This window comes from Mastacembelus armatus, chromosome 15 (genome assembly GCF_900324485.2).
Source record: "Mastacembelus armatus chromosome 15, fMasArm1.2, whole genome shotgun sequence".
Classification (NCBI taxonomy): Eukaryota; Metazoa; Chordata; class Actinopteri; order Synbranchiformes; family Mastacembelidae; genus Mastacembelus; species Mastacembelus armatus.
Window position 1 is genome coordinate 3,347,657 of NC_046647.1, and position 27,999 is coordinate 3,375,655.

The following is a 27,999-nucleotide window of genomic DNA, read 5'->3' on the forward strand; positions in this document are numbered from 1 at the left end:
AAAAAGATTCAGTTACCCATGTTCCTGGCAGTGTCACTGAGACAGTAATAAAAATCTTAAGACAATATGACCTGACATTTTCATATGCATTCCCTTGGAAGAATTTTAAGTGAAGTACTGTCCTATCTTCACTCAAATTAACCTCTGACTGGTAACTGCATGGTAACAGACTGCATCTGTTTAACAAGACATGACTGTAGTGATATAGAGTGTGTTTTTATTTGTTCATTCAAAACATTTTTTAATTATGCTGTAATTAAAGCACTTTCATGTGGCTGAAACATATATGTTCCTTCATGTGTTTTTATATAAATAAACTATGATTTAATAGCAAGCTGCCGATCATAATACTGAGTAAAAATGCACACTTTTTTCTTCTTTTTTTTTTTAAACTTGTGCTTGTCCAAAACATATTAGGTTTAGGCTTTTGCCTGTGCACTTTGTGATTTGATTTTGTATGGAATTGTCTTCTATCCTCACCAAGCTGGAAAACTCATATGCTCATTTGATCATAATACAGTAGAACTTGGAGTCGTGGTGTGTGCATGACTTTTTCAGGAAACCATTTTTTTAATGGCATTAACAATGTCACTTTGCCATAAATTAGGAACTTGATTTAATCTGTCATGTTAAATACTTGCACCCTCAGACATCTTATTTGACCACATGTAGCTATGTAACGGTGCTTTATGGGTAACGTGGACAATGCTAGTCATTAATAAAGTTTAATCTAAAATTAAGAAAGACCAAACCCATATACTATACTTACAGGAAACTCATTTAAATGATAGCGTATGAAAAATTGAGGAAATTTTGCTTTTCTAGTGTGTTTCTCTTTTCATACAAATCAGGGCATAGTAGTGGAGTCGCTATTTTTATTTCAAACAAAATTTTGAAAAAATATCAAAAAAGGGAAGTGAGTACAGATATATCCTACTAAAGGGTAAAAGATATGAGAATTCAGTTACTCTTAAATATATATGCGCCCCCAGGAAGTGATTTTTCCAGAAAGTTACTAGTATCATGACAATGGAAACAGATTTTTGATATGTGGGCGAGATTTAAATACACATCTGAAACCAGACTCCTCTAGTGGGAAAAATGATGAGGCCCATATGAAAGAAAGTTAATGCACTTTTTGAAGATGTTGGTCTGATTGATATATGGAGAGATTTCTTTCTTAATAGAAGCGATTACATTCTGCTCCTTCTGCTTTATTTTTAATCAAAAAAGAAATTAGTGCCTATTTAGAATTTAACAATCATGGTGAGGTTTTACCTCTTATTCTATGGGATACTCTGAAGGCTGTCTTGTGGTAAAATTGTAGCAATATCTTCAGACAAGGAAAAAAAAATAGAAATAAAACATTAGATGACCTGCATAATAAGCTAAGGAAATTAGAAAAGAGAGACAAATTGAGCTCAGTACAAGATACATTGAGTTAAGAAAGTTAGGGACAGAATTAATGAATTAGAAAAAATAAGCAAAATTAAATTTTGGAAGCTTTTGAAGTGTTCTATCAAAATTTATATTCTAGATATCCAGGGGGAGATGTGACTCAAATTGAATTACTAAAATTCTTTAGAATTACCCACTTTAAATGAAGAGCATAATAAATGGATAACCACTGACATAAACGAAGACGAATTAAAAACAATTGGTGGACTCGTAAACAAATGGAAGAATCAATACCTAAGCTGATCCATAATGATCAGACAGGTTTTGTAAGATGTTTTTCTGCATCATACTGAGACAGGATGTTCCTAATTTTGGAAATGTTGAGCAGGTGAAAGAAGGCAGTTCTAGAGATTTGTTTTATGTGTGAGTTAAAGGACATGTCCTGGTCAAAAATAACTCCAAGGTTTTTCACAGTAGTACTGGAGGCCAGGGCAATGCCATCTAAAGTAGCTATCATTTTAGAATTATTTCTAAGGTTTTTATGCCCAAATACAATAACTTCTGTTTTCTCTGAATTTAAAAGTAGAAAGTTACTGGTCATCCAGGCCTTTATGTCGGTTAGACATGCTTGAAGTCTGGTTAACTGGTTTGTGTTAACAGGTTTAATAGATACAGCTGAGTGTCATCTGCATAGCAGTGGTAATTAATAGAGTGCTTCCTAATGACATAGCCTAGAGGAAGCATGTACAGGGTGAACAGAATCGGTCCTAGCACAGAGACTTGTGGAACTCCATAACTAATTTTTGTTCGTGTGGAAGGTTCATCATGGACATGAACAAACTGGAATCTGTCCGATAAATAGGATTGGAACCACTTTAACGCTGTTCCTCTGATAGCAGTCACATGCTCCAGTCTCTGTAATAAAATGTTGTGGTCAATAGTGTCGAATGCAGCACTAAGGTCTAGGAGGACAAGTATAGAAACAAGTCCATTATCTGAGGCTAAGAGAAGATTGTTGGTGACTCTTAACAGTGCTGTTTCTGTACTATGATGTGCTCTGAATCCTGATTGAAAATCTTCAAATAGTTCATTCCTGTGTAAGTGGTCTGACAGCTGCTTAGCAACAGCTTTTTCTAGGATTTTAGAAATAAATCCTAAATCTAAATCCTGAAATATAACGATAATATACGAAGGACACTGCATAATATGAATCATATACAAAAAAAATAACGATGCAATTGTCTTGAGCATAGACGCCAAAAAAGCATTTGATTCGGTTAACTGGTTATGTCTTTGCAGACTTTCACACAGATTTGGTTTAAATGATACAATTATAAAAACTATAGTCTGTTGTGTCTGGACGACCTTGATGCTTTTGTGAAGATTACAATCAGACTAGACTATAACTGTGTCAAACTCACTAAGTATAGATGGCAGTCCTCTTCCATAGGACCACAAACAGGAGATAGGGGCAAGTGAATCCAAGGTACAGGTGTTTATTTCACAAGACACATTACAAACAAGGTGAGTCATCCCAGGGCGGACTGGCAATGTTTCTCAAGCTCCCAGCTTTTGTACCTTTTATACCTCTCATCACATTGTCATGCCCGATTACCTACACATAATTTCTTTTTTAAAGATGCTAAGGCATCACCCCACCCCCCCTTCCTATATCTGGAACCATTAGCTCAATATATCAAAAAGAATGAGGATATTAGGGGAGTTAAGTTCAAAGGAACAGAACACAAATTGGCTTGCTACCAGAGGCAGACTTACCATTAGGCGAAGGTAGGCAGTCAACTAGGGCCCCAAACTACCAGGGCCACATAACTTATGGTTAAGGTATTTTTCATCAAGCACTTAAAACTAACTTCGTATTTACTTGATTCGGTATTCTAAAATAGCATCTGAATGCCAATTCGTGACACGAGTTGCAGAAGTGTTTTTTGTGTATTTTAGTATTATTTGTGTAACTCAATTGTCTTGTATTCAGTCTCTGGCATCTGAATGCCAAATCGTGAAACGAGTTGCTACAATGGACTATTCCAAGTGCTGAACGCGTGATTCGCTGCAGCTTGTTTTGAGCTAACGAGGAGCGGGAGACACAGTTACAAGGAGAAGGAGCTACTGAAGCAGCGAAAATGAGAGGAGTGTAAATATCCCCACTAAGACAATAAATGTGGATAAATAAAGAAATGATAGCTGTAGGAATACAGAGAAAAAGGAGGAGAGAAGAGGAGGAAAGAAATGAAATAACCTGTGAGGAGGAGAATGAATTAAAGCTGGAGCATTATAATGACAAAGCAGAAGAGGAGAAAAGACATGAAAATAAAAGAAAATACAGATGACAGAAGAAACAGTAAGATGAGAAAAAAGATTTGAGCAAGAGAAAGTAAACAGTCAAGGGTAGCAAGGGTAATACAAGAAGAAAACAAAATGAAGAGTAAAACAGACAGAAGGAAAAGAAAGGAAAAAGAAGAGGTTATTTTTTATTTTCTGGATGTCCTTGTTCTGTCAGAGCATTGTGTGCATGTGATGTCTACCACAGCCACTGTTTTCCCGTTTCTGCCTGCCTGCCTGTCCGCCGAGTAGCGGAGTATATTTTGTGTTTTTGTGCCTGAGCCTGGAGATCCAGGTAATAAATTTGTTTGTGTCCTGCACTTGGGTCCTCACTCCTCCTTCCTTCACCACCGACACCGCAATATCGTAACAGTGCAACTCAATTGTCTTGTCTTGTTTTTACTTTAGTAAAACCGATGACAACTAATATATGTGGTATGTGAATGACCATTAAAGTACATTCTTATTGTACATAAATAATTGCTTGTGAAAATATTGAGTGCACGAGTTAATATAATATATATGGTATATAATAGTATATTGTTAATATTGTACCTTCCCAGTGGCGGCAAGGGCTGCTGGTTGGGGAATGTACTGTTCAATTAGTTGTTGCATTAGCTTACACATATTAGGTGAAACCATGGGTGTGAATACAGTGTTCTGAAACCACCCCCCTGTTCTGTTTAGTTCTTGAGTGTTCACAAAAATAAATGTGAATTAAGTACCAGATGGGTGTCTGCAGTTTGATGCTTGCAACATGTCACATTGGTGTCAGAAGTGAAGCAGTATGACTGTAGCCTACGTGCTGCACACGCTCCACAGTACACGCACATACAAACAGTTCCAGCACAGGAACAAACAGTTCCAGCACAGGAACAAACAGTTCCAGCACATACAAACATCACAGCACATACAAACATCACATACAAACTGCACATAGCAATAAAGTTCATGTTTTGACCATTTCACATACTACCAGTGTGTAGCTTTTTTGTCTATGACAGAAAATTAATGGAAGGTGTAAAAAATACTGACAGGCGGACAGGAAACAACAATATGTACTTTGATGGGTTTAACATTTTTATAAAAGCAATAAAAATGTTTAGTCATCTGCATTTTAATAGGCTAAACTCAGTTCCAAGTAGCAATTCCTTGTTAAGATTGGCCTTAAATTTCCCTAATTCATCTCCCAAAAGGTCCCTAAGTTTCTAAAGCCAAACTTGTGCTTATTATACAGTAGACGTGTGGCAGTGGAGTCTGCCAATGAAGTAGTTAAATTTTAATTTCAGTTCAGTTCATTTTTATAGCACCAAATCACAATGCAATCATCTTAAGGCATTTTACATAGAAACCCAACAAATCCCTTATGAGCAAACACTTCACAACAGTGGAGAGGAAAAACTCCCTTTAACGGAAGAAACCTCCAGCAGAACCGGGCCCAGTTTAGGCACCAATCTTCCTCGACTAGCTGGAGTGAGTGGATAGAGGAAAAGGAAAACAACAGCAACAATAAACAACAAATAAACACTATGCAATTTGGTGGGGCCAGTAGCTGCACATCAGCAATATCCAACTCCAGGACCATGGACACCTGCAGAAGGTACAGAGAGAGAGGACAAACTATGGGAGAAAGAAGGCACAAAGTTAGTGACGAGGGGAAACAGACTCAGTTGTCACAGATTGAGGTGGCAGTTCTGGCAACGGAACGTGGTATAATACCATGGCTGGGAAATGCATACTGCATACTTCCCGGTGACTCCCTGCCTCCTGTTCGAGTGAGTGTCTGTTGCCTGCCTGTTATTGTGCGTAGGTCCCTTCTCCTGTGTCTCCAAGCTTCCTGCTTCTGTGTGAGTCTGATATCTCCTGGCTGTTCCTTGTATTAGATAGTGCACTTACCTGTGCCTCTATGGTCTCTCTGCTCTCATGTTCCTCATTCCCAGACTCCAACTCCCTAGTGCATGTTCTCCTGATTCCTGTGTTTCCTGAACCATGCACTGTCCCGTAATCCTGTTCTGTAGTGTTAGACCTTCCCCATGTACATACTTCAGTTTGGTGATTACCTGTGTTAATAAAGTACTTCTGTCTGCATCTTGGGTCCAAGTACATTAATACACGCCTCCAGACAGAATAATGCAGCCACCATGGAACCAGCAGACAGAGACACGAGGATGCCGGATGAAAGACTCACCTTCAGTCTCCTTAGCAACCTTGTGACCATGATTAAGGACGCCCAAGATTATCAAAAGATAATTAGTTTTTGTTCTGCCTTGGATCACGCATTCTTATCTTCACCTCATTATGTGTTGGTGAAGACAGCAGTACGAATGATCTCTCTCTTCTTCCATTTCGCCTTTGTGCAGTGTGACACCTCCGGGATTCCACTAGAGACTGCCAAGCTTACCTCCTGTGTCATGCTGGCTCTGCCGCTATCTCCTGTGTCCCAGCCGGCTTCTCCAGTGTTCCCGTCGGTGTCTCCGTTGCCACAGCCGCCATCTCCAGTGTTCCACCTAGTGTCTCCAGTGTTCCAGCAGGTTTTTCTGGTGTGCCAGCTGGCGTCTCTAGTTTTCTAGCCTGCGTATCCAGTTCACCAGTCAGAGTCTCCGTTGCCCCAACCTGACAAGCCAGAATCTCTGGCTTGGCCCGATGGCCCAATGAGCCAGAGCCAGCCTGTGAGAGTCTCCGGCCAGCCTGCCAGAGTCTCCTCAGCCTGAGTCTCCAGTCCCGCAGCCTCAATGTCGGCAACAATGTCTCCAGAAGAGGCCATCTTCGCCTCCAGTTCCTTTGTCTGAGAGTTCATGGCCTGAGTTAGCTCTGCCTGAGTCTCAAATTCCTGGACCCCAGTGTGCTGATGAAGTTCAGACTTGTCCAGGGATGTGCAATGTGCCAGCAAGTATTCAACATGTCAGAGCGCTGAAAGTTTTGTTTAAACACTTTCTTTGTTAACCCTGAACCTGGCCAAGTACAAGGCCACAAATTCATATTCACACATATTCCTGTGTGCCAGGCAGCTTTTGATTAAGTGAAAACATTGCTGTCACTCTTTGTCCAGGTCACCTGATATTTCAAACCTCTTTAAGCTCAAGGTAGATTCTGAAGGAATAGGGGTCTTTGCTATTTTTCATCCAAATTCAGCCCCCATCAACTTTGGTATGCCACAATAAAAAAGGAAAGTCTGGTACTCACTCACTCTTCAAGACTTTGAGCCTCATATTGGGTTCACTTCTCCATCAGCTGTAGTGTATACACATCATAATGTACTCTCCTTCCTAGCATGAAGACAGCCACAACCATCACCTCATACATGGGCCCTGTTAGCCCAGACTTAAATTGTCTGATTGAAAGGCATGAAGAATTTGATGGGTTGATGGTTGGTGTTCTGTTCAGAGCATAGGTGGTAGTACCTTGCTCATGTGTTGTATGCTAAACTAAATTGTGGGAAAATAGTATTGTGCATTATGTTGCACTGTATTATTTTCATTTCATTTGGTTGCAATCATGGGTTGATTGCAGAATTTCATTTGCTGGAAAGGAGGTGTGTCATTCCCTGGCCTGCTTTACTCTCTCTCCTTCCTTTTTATGTCTGTCTCTCTCTGTGAGCTTTGTATACAGTGGCATATGTCTATGCAAATATACTGTGGCTAGTGCCCAGCTGTGGTTTGTGCCTGCTGTACTCCTGGCGCCATCTATTTTCTGGTCAGCCATCAGTCACCTCAATGTGCTGTGCTAAGCATGTGTTGCATATGTGTTTTGCGCCTCTTTGTTGCCTACTTGACTTTTGTGATATTAGAGCTAGATTGCATTGTTTTCTGTTTTTATTCCATGGAAATGCTCAATTGTTAATGAGACTTCCCTTTTATTCACTGTTCATTTTGTTGTATTTATTTTTTGTAATACAATATTGTATTTATTGTTGTTCTCCCTTAGTTGAGCTTAAAGCTCTCCTTTTGGGTTATTGCATATACTCTATTTCTCTTAACCCATTTTCTCTTATACAAAAATTCTTCATTTAGCCTTTACATCTGGCATGTCCTATGGTAAATTTTTCCCTCCACCCCAGAAAGGCTCTGGACCAGATGGCATAAGCCCACGCGTACTGAAGGCCTGTCCGAGCCAGCTGTGTGGAGTCCTACAGCACCTCTTCTCTATGAGCTTATACCATCAGAGAGTTCCAGAACTGTGGAAAACATCATGCCTGGTCCCAGTGCCCAAGAAGAGACGTCCTGTGACACTGAAGCCCAAGACCCTCTGCAGTTTGCATACCAGCCCCATGTGGGAGTGGATGATGCAGTTGTATATTTGCTGCAGAGAGCCTACTCCTCCCTGGACAGGCCAAATACCACTGTCCCCATCATATTCTTTGACTTCTTGTCTGCCTTCAATACTATCCAGCCTAGCCTACTGAGTGAAAAGCTGGAGGGCATGGATGTGGACGCTCGCCTCATCACCTGAATTACCAACTGTCTGACGGGCAGACCGCAGTTTGTGAGGCTGCAGAGCTGTGTGTCTGACTGTCTGATCAGTAACTTCGGGGCCCCCCAGGCAACTGTGCTTACACCCTTTCTCTTCACCACCTACACTGTGGATTTTAAATACTGTTCCAAGTCATGTCATCTGCAAAACTACTTGGATGACACTGCTATAGAGGGGTGTGTGGAGAGGGGATGGGAGGAGTACACAAGACTGGTGGATGACTTTGTGAAGTGGTGTGGGGACAACCATAAACAGCTAAATGTGGACAAGACAAAGGAGATGTTGCTTAACTTTAGCTGTAAGAAGTCCACACCTCTGCCGATTTCACGGCAAAATGCTTGTCTGTCTAATGTACAAACAGCAGTCAACAAAACTATTACATAAAGTGGCACCATCAAACATGTGCTTGACAGAAATTCTCCTATTCGATGCTGTGTATAGGGTACCGCAACTTACTTAGATCCAGCCTATTGCCATACAGAGTTGTAGCGATTCAAATTGTCATATTTTTTCACTGTGGTATGTTTGCAGTCCACTAGTAGTGTTGCACCTTCGTTAGGCTAAAAACAAATCCAACAAGCATTCCTCCTTTCGGCCCTCAGGTGTTGCAAAACCTATTAGCCTGTTACACCAGGTTTCATACGTAACTAAAATAGTAAACACTATGTACATTTTGGTAGAATTAAAACATCTTTGTAAAGACTCATTTCAAATCTGATATCACACAGCTGCTGCCACAACCACATGCTGTCTTTTATCAGCAAAAGTGGGCTTCATTAAAACCCAATGTAGCTTACCACAGAGAGGGGAAACCAGAGGTTTAACAGTGTACCACTGCACTGTCTATTTTAAATCAATTACTCTAAATTACTATGTTATAGTATACTTTTTCAGTTACCCTGTGTCATTCCTAAAAAAGTTGATTGTTGGGGGAGGATGGCAAACCAGCAGCATGAGTTTTTTTCTAGTCTGAGTTCTACTCTGGCAGCAAGGCTGGGGTCTATGTTTAAGTTTTATTTCTCTTAACCTCATAAATTATCTTTACACAGACAACAGAGCAGAAAGTTACAACTTGATTGCAGTTCTCATTAAAAGTTAACGTAAATTAGTACACCACTGGGCACAGAAAACAAAATAGCAACAAAGAAGTAGCTCCAAGTAGGTACGAACATGGTAGTAACAAAGTCAAGCCTGCTGGCTCAGGAGGAGTCTCTGCAAAATGTACCTTCTATTAGGTCTCTTTCCTCTCTCCTTCTCCTTTCTGCTTGCTTCTAAGTCTCTCTTTTAAAGAGGACTCTGCTATGATGGGGAGGCTCAATTTGGTTCAAACTGGCCAGTGAGTGGGAAGCCCAAGACCTAAGGGAGACAAGACAAACACCCATGGGACAAGCAAAAGAATAGTGCCACATATCCCCTTGGAAAATAACTCTCATACATATCTTATTTTATCTTATATGCACTACTGAAACACCAAAATATGGCATCCAGTTTGCCATGTTGCTCATTTGTCTTAGGCATCGTTGATGTTCTCCATTTTTTCATTTCTCTGTGAGAGTCCTGTTTGCAAACAGCCCTGCAGTCTCATGCTTGTGTATGGGGATTTGCCTATGCTAAGTAAGTAGAATCGGCATGTGTTTTCTGTTTCTGAGGACATTAGAATTCAGAGCAGAGTTCTGTAGTTGAAAAGCATGCCATGATCTCACATACATTTTTTAGGACCTATCTTAACAAATTGAAAACTGTAGATCCATTGCACTTAACAAGTTAACTGCTGTGACCATAGCAACATCACCATGAAGTCTAATGGAGCAAAAAAAAAAAAAAAAAAAATCAGACACACTGGAAATGAACCAGCAGGTTATCAAACTTATTCAGATGGCAAAATGAAGACAAAAACTGGAACGTTTTTCTCTGTGGTTTGCTGCAAACATCCAACATTGCTTATGGACTTTGACCTTCCATACTTACTATAGTGTAGCAAATTTCCTCTTAAATTAAAGATTTTTAGTGATGTTTGCTTTGTTCATTTGCTTTGAAGTTGAGTTTGAGGCCCAGTCATGACTATAATGTAGCTTACAGGAATTACATCTCTGGCTCCTTTGTCTCTGTAAGCCATTCACAATGAGGCAGGGTGTGGTCAAACAGCTCTGTCACCTGCTCCAGCGTATTCTCAGATTCTCCTCTGACAGCAGAACTCACTGCAGAGGTGGTGTCTTTCCATAACGTTTAGGATACTTAACTACTCAACTCTGGATTTAAGGACTTTTTTCACAAAAGATTTGTTCATACTATCAGGTAGGGTGAAATGATTAAGATGATTTAAAAACTTTTTTTTGTTAGTTTTTCTTCTCAAAAGCATAATTTAATGGAAACTAAAACCTGTAACACTATAAATTACTGTTGGAAATAACAGTTACAATGGTAGGTTACAATGTTGTTTCCATTGCCAGCTGAACTAAAACCCCTGACAACTGTTTCTACATTCATTCTCAGCATTACCTACAGTATATTTAAACTATGGAGCGTCTGAAGTTAGTCCTGCAGTACTTCCAGTCCAACTCTGAGTCCATCTCCAATGGAATTTGTATCATCCTAGCCTTGGTCAGTGTCAAACTCTACACCAGTTTTGACTTTAACTGCCCATGCCTTCCCCAGTATAACAAACTGTACTCTCTGGGAGTGATGATCATTCCGCCTATCATATTGTTCTTCCTGGGGGTCCTGATCAACAGACATACGAGTGTCATGATGGATGAATGGATGAGACCCATTGGAAACCGGTCCAAAAATCCTGCTGTGGTGAAGTAAGTCAAAGATTTACCTTTTTAAATTAAATAGAATCATGTGGAAAGTCACAGTACATCAGTGTCTGTCATTTTCAACATCATCTTGGATTACAAAGTTCTTACTATTACACTTTGAGGGTGTAATGAATTTATGGGTTTTCAGCAAAGCACATGGGAATTATGATTTTCCATTTGCTGCAGATTGAGTTAGGGAAATAACCCTCTGGAGTTCTAACTGGTGTATCTATAAATTCAGCACTGTAAAACACAAGTGAGTAATGGTAACACCAAAGTTCTGTTCAACCATCTTGTTTCTAATGCGTTTTTTATTTACAAATAATGTTGTAGAGGACCTCCAGTTCAGTTTTCAATTTCTGACTGCACCACACACAAAGGATATCTGACATCTTCATCTGTTTAAACTTTGTTTTGTTGTTTTAACCTTTCAGCTAAACAGGCATTGAAAGCATTCACATGATGTCAGGATCTGTGCCCTGCTTCCTGTCTGGAACTCTTATTTTGTATTGTTCCCTGTAGTTAAGTTTCCTTTAGCTTTATGTTCTCATTAACCTTGATATATTTCACCTGTGTTCTTTGTTCCCTGGTTTCCCCTCCCCTTCGTCTCTCTCCCTCTGTTTGTGTGTATGTCTTTTCAGCCACTTGGCTCAAAGGGACAACACCATGTAAATGTTCAAATATTTTATTGAACCAAATGAAACCAAATTGAACCAAATGAAATGATCAAATTAAATATTTACATTATGAGACATTATACATGACATTATGGGAAATTAGTGGAGTCAGTAGTGCAAAGTGTGCATGAGTGAAGAGTGTCTGTAGGCAGGTGTTGAATGGTGTGAAACCAAATCAAAAAGATAACTCAAAGCAGCATGGTCAAAACAAGCCAAACACGTGGCATGCCTGTGTGCTTAAGGGCCCAGACGAAGGCTCTCCTTTTCAATTGTTGAGTAATTGAGCTGGTATACGTTAAATTTCTTTGAGAAGTAGCAAACTGGCCTATCAACCCCCTCAGCCTCTTGTAATCATAGAGCAACAACTGTCCCAACAAAACTAGCATCAACTTCAAGTTTAAAAGGCATGTCCAGATGTGGTGCAGCAAGAACTGGAGCAGCACACGGGGTCTTCAAAATTTCAAATGCCAACTGGCACTGGGCAGACCACACAAACTTAGCTTTAGCTTTTAGCAAATCAGTCAACCACTGTTGAAGTTTTGGCAGAAGGCATGGTAATAGTCAACCACTGTGGCAGGTACTGGAACAATACAAGACATTTTCCACACCCTTCCCAACTATAGACTGAAGAGTCCGTAGAAGGTCACAAAATTTGGCAGAACACTCCTCAAGCAGCCTTGGGGCCAGTCTGGGTCAGCTTCCTTCCCATGGCGTACTGTGCAGCCTAACCCCTGTTATTGTGACAGATGGTGGAGCACGTTCCGGGAGTGAAAGAGGGCATAACTGCGGTGGTGGAGATGCACACAAATGGAGGACAACTCCTTTTTCTGGTTACAATGAAGACATGCTCTGGCATAATGGACACCAGAGGGCAAAGAGCCCTAATGGCTTTGTTAGTCAGTATGAATGGGAAAGTATTCATGTTATAGCCGACACTCACTGAATCCCAGATAACAGGAGTGACATACCTACCCAAGAGGCTGCTGCAGCACACCCTCATCTGCAAAGGCACATACATGTTAAGCTTACACGATAGATGCGTTAAGCTTGTGTGCTTTGTACAATCTTAAGTAAATTTGAGTGACATGAGTTAACTGACAGCTCTCTTGCAGCTGCTTAGCTTAATAGTGGTTGTGTTAACCCACATTCATATGGTGGTATTATTGTATTGGTATTATTATTTGTTGTTAGGAGAATAGTAAGCTTATTGAGAAGAATCATATGATTGCATATACATTGTATATGTCAAAGAAAATGATGCTAAGATATGTACCTTTTCCTCTAGTACATGGCAGTCTTCTGTACTGCAAATGCTGCAAGCCAACATCAAAGGTAGAATGAAAACTTAAATAAAACTGGTGACAAATTGGTGGTTAAAACAACAAAGAAATGACTGAACACCACAGACATCCATCCATTTTCTGCCACTTTATTCAATTCAATTCACTTCAATTCAATTCAATTCAGTTTTATTTGTATAGCGCCAAATCACAATTCAATCATCTCAAGGCACTTTACAAAAAAGAAAAAACCCAACCCTTATGAGCAAGCACTTGGTGACAGTGGAGAGGAAAAACTCCCTTTAACGGAAGAAAAAACCTCCAGCAGAACCAGGCTCTGGGCAGCCATCTGCCTCGACCGGTTGGGGTGAGTGGATAGAGGAGAGAGAAAAGAACAGCAACAATAAACAACAAATAAACACTGCAGGTTGGTGGGGCCAGTAACTGCACATCAGCAATATACAGCTCCAGGACCAGGGACACCTGCAGAAGGTACAGGGAGAGAGAGAACAGATGGAGAGTGAGAGCACAACATTAGTGACATTCAATGGTGGAATATACATGTGAGGGAGGAGGAGAGGGTTAGGGTAGGGGACCTCAGTGCACCTAGGCCTATAGCAGCATAACTAACCCTGAACCGTCCGTAAGTATAAGCTTTGTCAAAAAGGAAGGTTTTAAGTCTAGCCTTAAAAGTACAGAGAGTGTCTGCCTCCTGAACCCAGACTGGGAGCTAATTCCACAGGAAAGGAGCTTGATAGCTAAAGGCGCTGCCTCCCATTCTACTTTTGGAAACTCTGGGAACCACAAGCAGACCTGCACTCCGAGAGCAAAGTGCTCTATTGGCATAATATGGTACTATGAGGTCTTTGAGGTATGAAGAAGCTGGATCATGAATGGATTTGTTTGATTTTGTTTGCTCTGATCTGTACGATCAAAACTGACAGTAATTTAAGTTTGTTTCGCCGTTATCAGGAGAAGATTCCACAAAACACGCCAGTGCATTGGTCAACCCCTGAAGGTTAATACAAGGCTTTTGACAGATCAATGATATGTCGAATTTATTAATATGCACATTGATCTGTTCTTTGAAACCAATAGCTCTGATAATTGCCTCCCTCTCTGAAAATTGGCGATTCCATAGTCAGAAACATGAAGCTAGCGACACCAGCAACCATAGCCACATGCATTCCTGGGGCCAGAGAGAGCGACATCAAGTCAAACTTGAAGGTGCTGGCTAAGGCTAATCGTAAATATGAAAAATTGTTATTCACGTCGGCACCAATGACACCCGATTACGCCAATCAGAGGTCACTGAAATTAATGTTGAGTCGGTGTATAACTTTGCGAAATCAATGTTGGATTCCGTAGTTTTCTCTGGACCCCTACCCAATCTGACCAGCGATGACATGTTTAGCATGTTGTCATTCTGTTGCTGGCTGTCTAGGTGGTGTCCAGCAAATGATGTGGGCTTCATAGACAATCAGGCCACTTCCTGGAGAAAACCTGGTCTGGTAGCGAGGGACGCATCCATCCCACTTTGGATGGTGTGGCTCTCATCTCTAGAAATTTGGCCGAGTTTATTAGCCAACCTAAAGTTTGACAATCCAGAGTGGGGACAAGGACGCAGAGACTCAGTCTGTAACGCCTCTCTGCAGTTTCCTTAGGGCCGTCACCCCCCTCAAACCACAGAGAAATTGTCTGTGAAGATTCTCAATCGTCCAGGGGAAGTTACCTAGAGGTTGAGTCATGACAACTGGACTTTCAATATTAAGGCTGAAACGTTTTACCTCCGATCCAGATGGCTTCATCAGTCTGAGATAGGCTGGACTGGAACCTCCAATTTATCTCACAGGTTAGTTTTCACTCCACCTGTGTCCCATAGGCTCAACTAGGTGAGCTAAGTAAATCAGGTGAGAGTCGTTAGACAGAGCAAGAAGTTTGCTCTGTCGCAGGGAGACAAGAAAAGAAGCCACTGGAAAGAGAACTAATGAATATGGGACTACCACAGAGACCAAAGGACAAATGGGTTAAGAAACTTTCAGACGGGGAACTCTCACAAGCAGAGAGAGATGTCCTAGCCAAGGGACTTAACTTTACAGTCACGCCTAAACATACAGTGCCCTCCACAATTATTGGCACCCCTGATTAAGATGTGGTAAAATTGGTCGTTATTGGGTCTTTCAACAGGATAATGACCCAAAACATGTGGCAAAATCTACTAAAAAATGGTTCAGCAGACATAAAATCAAGCTCCTCCAATGGCCATCTCAGTCCCCAGACCTCATCCGATTGAAAACCGGATGAACTGAAAAGGAGAGTGCATAAGAGAGGACCCCGAACCTTGGATCATCTGGAAAGATTGTGCAAAGAGGAATGGTTAAAGATCCCTCTCTCTGTATTCTCCAACCTTGTGAGATGTTAGAGGAGATTAAGTGCTGTCTTGTTGGCGAAAGGGGGTTGTACGAAGTATTAAGATCAAGGGTGCCGATAATTGTGGCACACATGATTTCATATAAAGTCAATTATTTGTTATTTGTTAATGTTATTTTTGTTTTTTGCTGAATAATTGTACTTCAATTAAAGGTTGAATTTTTCTCTTTTTTTCAGAATTTTGGTTCTATTTTTAAAAAGAAAATGAATTTATTAGAAGCTTAAAATCCAATCTTAATCAGGGGTGCCAATAATTGTGGAGGGCACTGTATTCTGGTCGTAAATTTTATTACAGCCACAGAACCTGCCATTCGCAACAATGGTCTATCCAACACAGAAGCAGAGGAACTCTGGTTAAAAGTCACCACCACCCAGGAGAGCAGGGCCCTGTCATCGCTGTCCAAGGACAAGACTATTATAATCTGCCTGCAGACAAAGGGAGATGCACAATGGTCCTAAACACAGCAGACTATCATGGAAAAGTAATCTCTCTCTTGGAAGACCAACAGACCTATGAAAAGCTAAGAAGGGACCCCACCAGCACCTACAAGAAAAAGGTGATTGACTGTTTAAGCAACTGGAAATGAACAAAGCCTTTGACAGAACCACCTACTACAGACTGTATCCAGGGGAGACCACCCCCTACCTGTATGGGCTCCCTAAGATACACAAAGAAGGAGCCCCTCTCAGGCTCATTATCAGCAGCATAAACTCAGTGACATATAACATTGCCAAACATCTTGCCACCATCTTAGCGTTTGTTGCCAACCTGTACATGGAAGAAGTTGAAAAGAAAGCTCTCAGCTCCTTCACAGGAACAGCACCAACCCATTGGTTCAGATATGTGGATGACACCTGGGTAAAACTCAAAACCCAGAAAGTTCAAGCCTTCACAGATCAGATCAATGCAGTAGACGCAAACATCAGGGGACACAAAGAGAACAGGCTAGCCTTTTTGGACTATGAGGTTGTCATTGGGTCTGATGGTAACCTAGAGATAGAAGTCCCACACACACAGACCAATACCTTCTTTTTGACTCTCATCACCCACTGTAACACAAACTAGGAGTCATCAGGACTTTACTCTACAGATCAAACAACATCCCTACCTCTATGGAGGCCAAGAGAAAGGAGGACATTCACTTGAAGACAGCCCTCAAAACCTGTGGCTACCACAGGTGGGCCTTCAACAAGGCAACATCCACATCAGGCAGAAAAACAAGAGACACAGCTGAGCCTTAAGATCCACAGAGGAAAGACCTGGTCATTCCTTATGTAGCAGGTGTTTCAGAGAGGCTTAAATGGATTTTTGGGAGACATCAGATACCAGTCCACTTCAAACCCACCAACACGCTGAAACAGAGACTGGTTCACCCTAAAGACCAGATACCAAAACAAAAGAGGAGCAATGTAGTATATGCATTACAGTGTAATGAAGAATGCTCAGAACTGTACATTGGAAAAACCAAACAACCACTCAACAGGAGGATGGCCCAGCACAGGAGGAGCAGCTCCTCAAGACTACAGTCAGCTGTACGCCTCCATTTAAAGGAAACAGGACACTCTTTTGAAGACAGTGAGGTACACATTTTGGACAGAGAAGATAGATGGTTCGAGAGAGGGGTCAGGGAAGCTATCTATGTCCAAGTGGAAAAAACCCCTCTCAACAGGGGTGGAGGGCTCAGACATAATCTGTCTTCAATCTACCAGGCTGTCCTTTCATTTATTCCCAGAAAATTAAGGAACAAATCAAATGTTTCCCAGGGAAGATCTACTCTGCAGCCATTGGGTGAATCAGAGGAGTAACGAGTCCACCATTAGAGCCTAACAACCCCCACCTGAGCTCACTCATTTGTTCACCTAACAAGCCTATTCAACTCAGGGGGCGTGGGTCTAACGACTCTCACCTGATTTACATAGCTCACCTAGTGAGCCTATGGGATTAGGGGTGGAGTGAAACTAATCTGTGAGATAAATTGAAGGTTCCAGTCCAGACTTTCTCAGACTAAAAAAGTCACCTGGATGGGTGGTGAAACGTTTCTGCCTTAAAACTGAAAGTTCAGTTGCCATGGCTCAACCTCTAAACACATACAGGTTGTGTCTGCCCTTCGAACATATAAATCTGAAGTTAACAGAAGATTATTATTCATAAAATCCTAATAAAAATTAAGACCACTCCTCTTACTGAACAGAAAAACAGAACAGTCAGCTCTTAATTATATTATTAAATATCAGGTCTCTTTCTTCTAAATCTCTGTTAGTAAATGATTTGATAACTGATCACCAAATTGACTTACTCTGTCTTACTGAAACCTGGCTGCAGCAGGATGAATATGTCAATCTGAATGAATCAACCCCCCTCAGTCATAAAACTTGTCATGGTCCTCAAAGCACAGGTTGAGGTGGAGGAGTAGCTGCAATCTTCCAATTAAACTTTCATCCTTAGAACAGTTATAACTCATTTGAGAGCCTCATTCTTAGTCTCTCTCATCCAAACTGGAAAACACAAAAACCAGTTCTACTTGTCATTGTGTAACGTCCACCTGTCCCTTACTTAGAGTTTTTAACTGAATTTCCAGACTTCATATCTGATTTAGTGCTTAGATCAGATAAAGTCATTATAGTGGGAGATTTTTACATTCATGTAGATGTTGAAAATAATAGTTTCAGCACTGCATTTAATTTAATATTAGATTCAATTGGTTTCACTCAAAATGTTAATAAACCCACCCACTGTTTCAATCACACCCTTGATCTTGTTCTGACCTATGGCATCGAAATTGAACATTTAATAGTTTTAATAGTAAAATCCTTTTTTGTCAGATCATTCCTTTTTGTGTATAGTTAGGGCTGGCTTCAGGTAACCCTGTACCATCCCTTAGTTATGTTGCTATAGGCCTAGACTGTCCGAGGACCATCGGTGCACTAAGCTCCCCTACCCTAACCCTCCCCTCCCTTCCCTTCCCCTCTCCTCCTCTCCACCCCCCTCACGCTATACAAATAAAATTGAATTGAATGGAATAACTTCCCGAATATCAGTTACAATGTACTATGGGAAATGTTCAAGGCATGTAATAGAGGACAAATTATTTAATACAGTGCAAGTGATAAGAAATGACCAGTGTCAATCCACATTGCCGTTATCAGCATTATGAGAGAGATAAGAGAAAGCAATTCTCCAACCTGAACATGACCTCCTGATGAAGGACAAAACCAAAAACAAATACAGCTACAATTACAGCAACAACATTTTGAGCATGGGGAAAGAGCAAGCAGAATGCTAAGCCATCAGATAAAACAAAAGGCAGTAGCAAGCTTCACTTCATCACTTAGAGATGAGGACAGTAACATAATTACTGATCAAAGCAGTTTGTGTCATTTTACAGAGTTACGTATACTTCTCTCATCATTGTGACTCAATGCTGATAGAGAACTTTTTTAAGAATGTGCAGGTGCCGATGCTGGAGTTTGAAGATAAAACCAGTATTGAAGGTGTACTGCACTGACACTCTGAATGTTATTATATGATGCCCGTGGTTGTGTTTTATACTTTGTATATGTATTTTTTTATGCCTTTTTCCTGTTTACTGTGCTTCTGTGTCCTTGTGCTGTGCTGTTGTACTGTCTTACCTTCAGTGTTTTGGTTGTTTGTGTTTTTGGCTCTTTTGATACCCCTCTGGGGCAATAAAGGTTTCATAAATATACAACCCACTGAGATTGAAAAACAGAAAAATGATCGTACTGTTACCACATCCATGTATTACCACATCCACGTGTCATGGCGTTACCTTACACCTCGACTAAACTACGAGCTAGCCACGTTCTTGTTCATATGAGTCATGGGCTGTTCCTTCTTCTGGGTTCCTCTGTGTCTTCCGATACATTGTCCGCGCCTCCAAGGAGTACCGGAAGGTGCTCACCTATTGCACCCGGCTGGAGCAAGACTTCCTGAAGCCTCGACGGTATGTGACCGAAGGAAAGGCAGTCCTAATGGTCTCCTTGTTCTAGGTCATAGAATTCTGCTGGAGACGTTGCAGACCCTCTGGGTTCGCCTAGAAACTCCCAAACAGTGGTGCGTCACCCAGCTCCCCATTCCTTGATGCTGGTCCCTAAGTCTCTGCTGCTGATCTCACAGTCTCCGCTACCGGCTTCTCAATCTTCGATATCAGCTCTCCAGTCCCTGCTGCCCGCTCCTTAGTCTTCGTTGCTAGCTCCTCAGCTTTCGATGCTGGCTCCCATCTCTCTGCAGCCGGCTCTCCAGTCCCTGCTGCTTGGCTGCTACGTCTCTGCTGCTGGCTCCCCAGTCCTCGATGCTGGCTCCTAAGTCCCTGCTTCCCGGACCTCACTCCTCACTCCATTACCACGTCCATGTGTCACAGCGTTACCTTGCACCTCGACTGAACTACGAGCTAACCATGTTTTTGTGTATGTGAGTCACGGACTGCTCCTGATCCCTTGACTCCTGTGTTTCTGCGTTTACCTGTGCCAACATCCTGAGATAAGTTTGCCTTTCCTTTTGGCATTTAAAATAAAGTCTCTGCCTCGCAAACTTGGGTTCTAAGAAAATCCTTTATAAAGACATAATCTTTTTGCAATTCCTGTTATATATAATGCTGCTCTAATTCTCATGTGTTAATTTAGTGTGATAAAATTCTCACCATTTTTAAAAGCAGTTTTAAAACTGGCTTGTGGAAAGTGTGGAACATCAAAATTGTTGGACGATTCTAAAAAATGTACTGCTTTTCAATGTGTCACAGATTATACGTCACACATATGCAAACTTTGAGGCTGTATGAATAGTTTTTTCTAGGCATTTGAATGGGCAGTGGTTGGGCTGTTGAGAGATCTTGATATGAGTCTTTGAAACGAACCTGCTTCAGAGTAGGTTAGCTCATCAGCTTAGATTGCTATGTAGTTTGCGGAGATTGACCCTTAAATATTGTAATATATCAGGGTAGAGCTCTAGAAAACCTTAACCACAAAATCTCGTCCTGTGTATTTCTGCAGGCACTTGTTTTCTGCCATGATCCAGAGGGCCCTACTGGCCCCAATGGTGTGGATCTTGGTCACCTTACTGGATGGAAAGATCTTCATCTGTGCCTTTAGTATGAGTGTAGACCCTGCACTTTTCTCGGGTATCTCCCAACACTGATATGTGTATATATATATGTCATCATTACTACTATGTTACAGGTACATCTTTGGTGTATATGCTACATTAATGTTGAAATGTCTTCTTAGGTTTACCCAACAATACAGGTCTGGATGTTATCAAAATCATGGCCAAAGTGCCCTGCAAGGAAGATGTTGTCTTCAGCAACAACTCTTTTCGCAAAGCAGTCTCTCGTTATGTTCGCTGCTATTCACAAGTAAGCTGTTACACATACACTTAGCATGCATACACATACAGTAACTCTTCTCTTGGTGAATTTCTCCTTGTCTTAGCTGTAGCTTTCAGTGGTCCTGTCTAGGCAGAAGGCCAATAGAGCTGATGTTGAAGGATGGCATCCGACTTCTGATGCTGTTTCTATATGATTTGGCTTAGACTTTACTATTAAGAAAAAGTTCTTTCTCTACACAAACTACTGGCCGGCTTGAGTTTTCCACTGTAATTTTATGTTTATATATTTGGAGGAATTAAAAAATAATATTAAGATAAAAAAAACCCTGTTGTGGTGTTGGTGGGGTGAGGTGTTGAGTAGGTAACTTCACAGATACAGTCTAGTCAAACTGTAACAAGTAGTAATTTCATTCAGTAGGCTACAAAATCAATTGATGAGATGACTTACTATATGCATGTGATATAGCACTCCTGTTTTGTGTGTGCATCCTCTTTGTAATGTTGCAGCAGGACCACCTGTATCTTACCCGGATACAGCAATGCTATTTTTTGATTGGCTGATGGGTAGCTGTGTTTTTTTATTGGCTGGAGCATGGCAAGCTCCTGTTGAACTCTATGGTACCCACAGCATGTTGATACATGTTCCACTGTTAAAATATAGTGGTGCAACTTGGTGGCATTACCATAGTAATTCTGTGTGTGAGAAATACGTGGGCTGTCCACTCTACACCCTAACCTCCCAATTACTATGGAACACTACATAGGGCACTATGTAGTGCACTCAGCAGTTTCAATTTTTCTTCTCTGTTTCTTAAATGCAGACATTAGTTCAAATCTTTAGAAAATGAAATAAACATATATACACATCTATATTTACCAAATTGTGTCTAACAAAGTTAAACAATTCAGTTTAATTTTAATTTCCCCATTTATTTATTTTATTGAAGTAAATTTCTGCCACATATTAACCTTCACAAATCTTACCAAAAATTTCTCATTAATACTTTAAAACAAATGGACATTAATGCTGCAACAATTTAACAAACCAGGAAATATCTCAAAGCAGCATAAAAAACAAATATAGATATAATAAACCAAATAACTGTATAAAAAAGATTAACCTGCATTACAGAGGGCGGATTGGGTAAAACAACAGCATTAAATACTTGAAACTTTTTTGTTTTGACTTATTTCAGACAGGAAGTAGACGCCTTTTCGCACATGCACAGTACAAATCGTGTTTCCAGTATAGATTGTGTAGCAACACCCACTACTTTTTTTCTGTCACCGATTATGAGGTAGCACGGGCCGTCGGCACATGTAGACGTCACTTTTCATTTCAAACTAATTGTTTTTATTATTTTAATAATTTAGTGGTAAATATTAACTCTGTGTTTCCAAGATTTAGCGACTTTTCAGGCCCCTTTAGCGACTTTTTTCCAAAAAAGTGACTAGCGACAAATCTAATGACTTTTTGAACAACCCTTAGCAACTTTTCCAATGTCACCTATACTGTCCTGCGCGCAGTGGCGGACTTAGCAATATAGGCGCCCAAGGCGAACATGGGTATGGGGCCCTCAACATCCAGGGCATTTTCAGTCATACCTTTAACTTCTTCATCCTCACACAGCAATGACATCAAGATGTCTAGAACTGAACCTGTAGAAAAACAGAACAAAACATATTAACAATATACTATTATATACTATATAGTTATCATACTAACTTGTGCACTCAAAATTTTCACAAGAAATTATTTATGTACAATAAGAATGGTAAGGGGAGGGGCTATGAGACCACGATTTATATATAATTTGCATACCGCAAGTGATATATGCAATATGAAATATGTGGTATGCAAATATGTAAATGAAAAACACTGGCATTGTCCGCCGATTACCCACCGACTCAGCCTGTTGCTCACCACGGACATAAATAGAGCAGTGAAATTTGCAAAGAGGAAATATAAAGGCACATTGAAAGCTAAAATACATACCAAAGAAAACAGGGGCTGTTGAAGGGTTTGCAGCAAATTACAGATGTTAAAGAAAAATGTAGTGTTGGAAGATGCCCCAGATTTGTCTGTGAATTTTGTTATAGGTGTACTCCAAATAATTATTCAGTGTTACCTGTTGTGCTACACAGGGCTGCTGTTTCTCTTCATATCTCTATTCCCTGTTCACAAATGATTGCTCCACCTGTGATGATTCTGTAAATATTTTTAAACTTGCTGATGACACTACAGTGTCATAATGTACACAGAATCATAAGACATGCCAATCAGAGAGAGTGTCTTTTTTGTGACTACTTAGGAAATTTGCCACCTCAAGGGAAGCTATGGTCCAATTTTACCAACCGTTTGTTACACAGATTGTACTAACTTTCTTCGTTACAGTTTGGTTGGGCAGTCTGACTACTGCTGAAGAAAATGCATTGGAGAAAATAGACTTCATCTAAAATTTTTACCTTATAAAAGTAATGGGAGTGATCCAAAAAGTATTAAACATTAAGGGGGTATGACTCTCAACCAACCAGCAGCATTGTTTGAGAAAATTGCCTTTTGGGAGACAGTTTAGACAGCTCAGCTTCAACTCTGAATTCTGAATGGCTTTAAAAATGCACATTCCACAAAGTTACGGCAAACAATTTTTATTTTTATTTATTGGTTGTTTGGTTTTTTGTGTTTTTGTTATGTTTTAATAACTTTTTTGTGCTGGTGTTTTGGTTGTGTTAATTTATGATCACACTAAAATAATTTTCTAACTGTAATGGCAACAAATTCACCTTACCTTTCTTTAATTAGTACCAGCTGTGTCAGTCATCTTCATGAGCTGCCCCAACTCTGCACAGAGTGAACAAACTCAGATTTTAGGCAGGTTTGGTGACTGAGCAGTTTAATACAGACAGAACCACAATAGAAAGGGGAGGTCAGAACACTAGGTTGATCAAAACAACAGTGTTAGTGACACACATGAACAACTTGCTCACAAGTTCAGGCAGGTTCAGGTATAACACTGTACAGGTTAGTCACGCACACTGTCAGAAGACTAAAGAAAAATACACATACCAAGTTACATTCTGGCAAGGAGAAAAAGGTGACAGGGGTGTAAATAATCTAAGGCACAGGTAAAATCAATTAAAGCAGACCAGGAAACCTGGAGAACTACAAAATAAAGACATGAAACAATTATACAATTAAACAAAAACATGTCTGTCCCTTCGTTGAACAATTCACACGCCTTTCTATGTGAAGGAGGTTTGAAGGTCTTAGGAGTCACAAAATCTGGATTTTGGATGTGAGAATGCATTTAACATAAAACAGGTTTCTGCCTCTTAGAGAGGGTCATTTGAGAGGTTACCTTGCTGTCTATTTATTTTGCCATCAGTCATTATAACATCCATCCATCCATCCATCCATCTTCTATACCCGCTTTTCCTGGTTCAGGGTCACGGGGATCTGCTGGAGCCTATCCCAGCTCTCTCTCGGGTGGAAGGCAGGGGTACACCCTGGACAGGTCACCAGTCTGTCGCAGGGCCACATATAGACACACAAAGACAGACAACCTCACACACTCACACTCACTCCTACGGGCAATTTTAGAGTCACCAATCAACCTAACATGCATGTTTTTTGGACTGTGGGAGGAAACCGGAGTACCCGGAGTAAACCCACGCAAGCACAGGGAGAACATGCAAACTCCTCATTATAACATGATAAATTGAAATATATATATACATATACATTTAAAAACCTGTGAATTGCTGATTACTCTCCCATGAAACAGGAACAATTCATGAACATGGCTTACCAAAAGGCCTACTGGGTACTAACGGGAGCCTAAGAAGCCAGACCTGTTTGAAGTGATATTAATACTTCTAGTCTAACAAGAAGACTTTTGTAACATAAAGATTAATTCAGACTGTTGATTCAAATAAACTTTGAAATGTATTTTTGTGCTAAACAAGGACTGTAGATACTGTCACCCATTCTATTTAGGGATAGATTTTTTACACTAACTTCTAATGTATGCTGGGGCACATTGTTTTAAATTTGTCTTGAAAAAATGCAAAACCAATCCTTTATATTTGTTAATACAAAGCTGACCAGTCAGCGTGGTATAGGGTAAGGTTGCTGTCAAAAAAGACGTGTGTGTGCTAATAAACATTCGTGCATATTGGCCTAAGGTTGTGCATAAATGAATAAAATGTACACAAAAATCTGGTTTTGTAAACTCTCGTATGAGTCAAATCATACATAAAATATGTAGTGCGTGTTCTTATGTGAGAATACGATTCCAAAAAACTAAAATAATAATAATCATAATATGATGCACAATTTTACGCACGTCTTTTTTGACAGCAACCTTACCCCATAGAATGGCCTCACCACAGTCACAGCAGCACATGGCTGACTGCTTTTGTTGCCTCTGTGTGGCTAATGTTCCTCACTCTGTCTAGGCAGTTGGCTGGTCCATCCTTCTTTGTCTGATTGTACTGGGAGCACTGGGGCGCCTCATCAAGCCCTGTTTTGATGACCATGCCACCTTCCTGCAGACACGCTACTGGAGCAACTATCTTGACATAGAGCAGAAGCTCTTTGACGAGACATGTGTCCTGCATGCTCGCGACTTTGCCCGGAAATGTGTGGTGCAGTTCTTTGAGGACATGAGGGAGGAAAGCACACTCTATTTTCCCCACCCAACCTTCATTACCAACTCTCAAGGGGGATGGGAAAATGAAGAAGAGGAGAGACTTCATGGGATAACAAAGCAAGAGCAGATGAATCAGCTACTCAACAAGTGGTACTACAATAAACCTGAACTGGATGTGACCAGGATCACCCACAGACCCAGGATGTGTATTACCTGGAAGGACTGTGAAGGAAAGACTCTATACTCTGATGTCTAAGTCATTCAGTGGTGTGTACTTTCAGTGTGATTCATATCACCTGTACACTTACATTAAACTATAGCAACAAATTAGGTATAAATTATCTCTGTTTAGCAGTAAGGTACTGTAAATAAAGTCAGACTGATCTTTATGCTAAGTGAATGTTCATAGGTGGAGAGTGTAACCTTTATTTTTGTTCAAAGATGCTCGATGGTGCTACATCCAAATGTCCTCTCTTTCTCTGGTAACCCTTTAATTCCGTCTCTATGACTATTGACATCTCCTAGTGGATAATGTGAGTGGTGTCCGCAGACTGCTGATGTCTGTTTGTGGTTTCGGTTAAGTTTCAACTCCTTTATTGATGTAATATTTCTCTAATATCAGAATCAGCTTTATTGGCCAAGTTTGTGCACAGATACAAGGAATTTGACTCCAGTTCACTAAGCTATCTCTATGTACAAGAATTAAAGGTCAACTTTAAAAAAAAAGATAGGACGTTACAAAGAAGAAAAGAAGAGGAAAAACTAAATCTCTCAAATGAACTAAAATCTCTAAAAAAAAAAAAAGGACAGGACAGGAAAAATAGGAGAAAAAACATATCTGGCCAGCCAGACTAACATTTTTCCTGTTCTATACAAAGAATTAGTCTGGAATCTCTTTCTTGAGACTGAATTCCCAGGGGCTGGCCAATGGATGCAGAATAAACCAGAGAAATTAAGAATATGACACGTACGTTAGAGTAGCGATGCAAGTGAATGACAGCAGTCGTTTTTGTTGTAAAAACATGAGAATACAAAGTGTTATCACCACTTCTGTGCATATTTATGAACAGGGTAAACAGCAAAAGCCAGCTGTAGAAAGATTTGTGGACATTGAACTGGAATTGAACAATGTTATGAACAAGGCGTGTGTGCAAGGTTTGTTTAAATCTGTTTGGACAACTGGAGCCCAGAGGAAAACACTCCCAATGGCAGGGTTTGCAGACCCACATTCTTTTGCTAAGAAAGGAGTGTGTTTGGCTGGCCAGGCTAATGAAGAGACAAAAATGGCTACTTACAAGCATAATACAACTGAAAGAATAAGGGACACAAAAAGACTACAGAAACAAAACCAAAGTGACCACAGGTTACCATGGTAACTCACCACATGAAGCTTACCAGATCAGTGGCAGGTTTTCTCAAAGAATCTTGAGTTTTTGTGTCTCCTCCCCTGCCAAGTCTACAGCAGCTGCCTGACAGGCTGCTTCATTTGCTCATTCATAATGATAGGAGTTCTGCAATGAATTCAATGATGATAGCATGAGTGTCCTGGCTTTGCCAGGTGTGGTATGGTGTAGTCAAGCGACCTCTTGTGGCTTTACGAGGTAAAGCAAGAGGTTGGTGGCTGACGTCATCAGTGAAGGACTGGGCAGTGAGTGATGTCATCAAAATAGAGTGATTCAGAGAGATTGCTCAGGTTACGGACATTCGTCAATTCAGAGACATCCTCCGTTCAAAGTTATTAATAAGGCATTCCTTGTAAGTCATCTTGTTTGTCATTGCTGCTGATTGTGTTCAGTACAATTTGTGTAGTTAAAAGATACATCTTTGATGTTGTTTAGGATGTCATTTTTATGTTAGCTAACACAATGCATATCTTCTCATTTGTCACGTGATATTGTTAGTTGATGTCATATTGTTGAAGATATGGTAAATTCGTTGATTGATTTAAGTAATCACTATAAGCATTGGTTATGGTCGTAAGTAATTTAGAAAATTGTCGTAGAATATGCAACTTATCAGTGTGTGTATTTGTATTTTCAGTTTCACCGTTCATACAATAAAGCTACATTCTCAGCATCGCTTTGTGGTCCCGGGAGTTACTGTGTGAAGGTGTTTAACTTGCTGGATAATTGAATGTGGGTTCAACGAGGCCAGTACAGTGAAAAGGGAGCTATCAGCAAGAATTTGGATGTCTGTGCTAGATTGTGAACGATGACGCCCATGCAAGCGTAATACCAGCAGCAAGGTTGAGTTGGATAGCTTATGCTCATCACATCAACCAGAGATTTCAAAGTCAGCCGATCGATATGGATCATCCAGAACTAAAAGTGCGGTCTGTTGCCTCCTGCTTGTGTAGAATTTCTCATTCGGTGAGGTTGAATCGCTCTACTGGGTCCTCCGCAATTTCAAATGTCAGTACCGTGGCAACTACGGCACGAGTGGAAACTGAGGCTGCTTGGCCTGAGCGTCATTTTCAAATAAACTGAGAAGGCATGCCTTCTCAAAACTGAGAAGGCATGCCTTTGAAGCCACTTTAAATGCATTGGCGAGACAGAGAGGGGCGGAAGCTGCACTAGCCACAGCGGTTGCAATGGAACCCGCGACTGTGAC

At 40.6% G+C, this 27,999-nt stretch overlaps 1 protein-coding gene across 1 annotated transcript; it reads left to right on the forward strand.

The window, feature by feature from the left end:
• The first annotated feature begins 10,725 nt into the window (after positions 1 to 10,725).
• calhm3 (calcium homeostasis modulator 3) lies at positions 10,726 to 26,659 on the forward strand. Its single transcript, XM_026308566.1, has 4 exons — positions 10,726 to 11,012; positions 20,404 to 20,531; positions 20,638 to 20,765; positions 25,196 to 26,659. The coding sequence occupies exons 1-4, from the start codon at positions 10,726 to 10,728 to the stop codon at positions 25,643 to 25,645; spliced, it is 993 nt and encodes a 330-aa protein (XP_026164351.1). The 3' UTR covers positions 25,646 to 26,659.
• Positions 26,660 to 27,999: the final 1,340 nt, after the last annotated feature.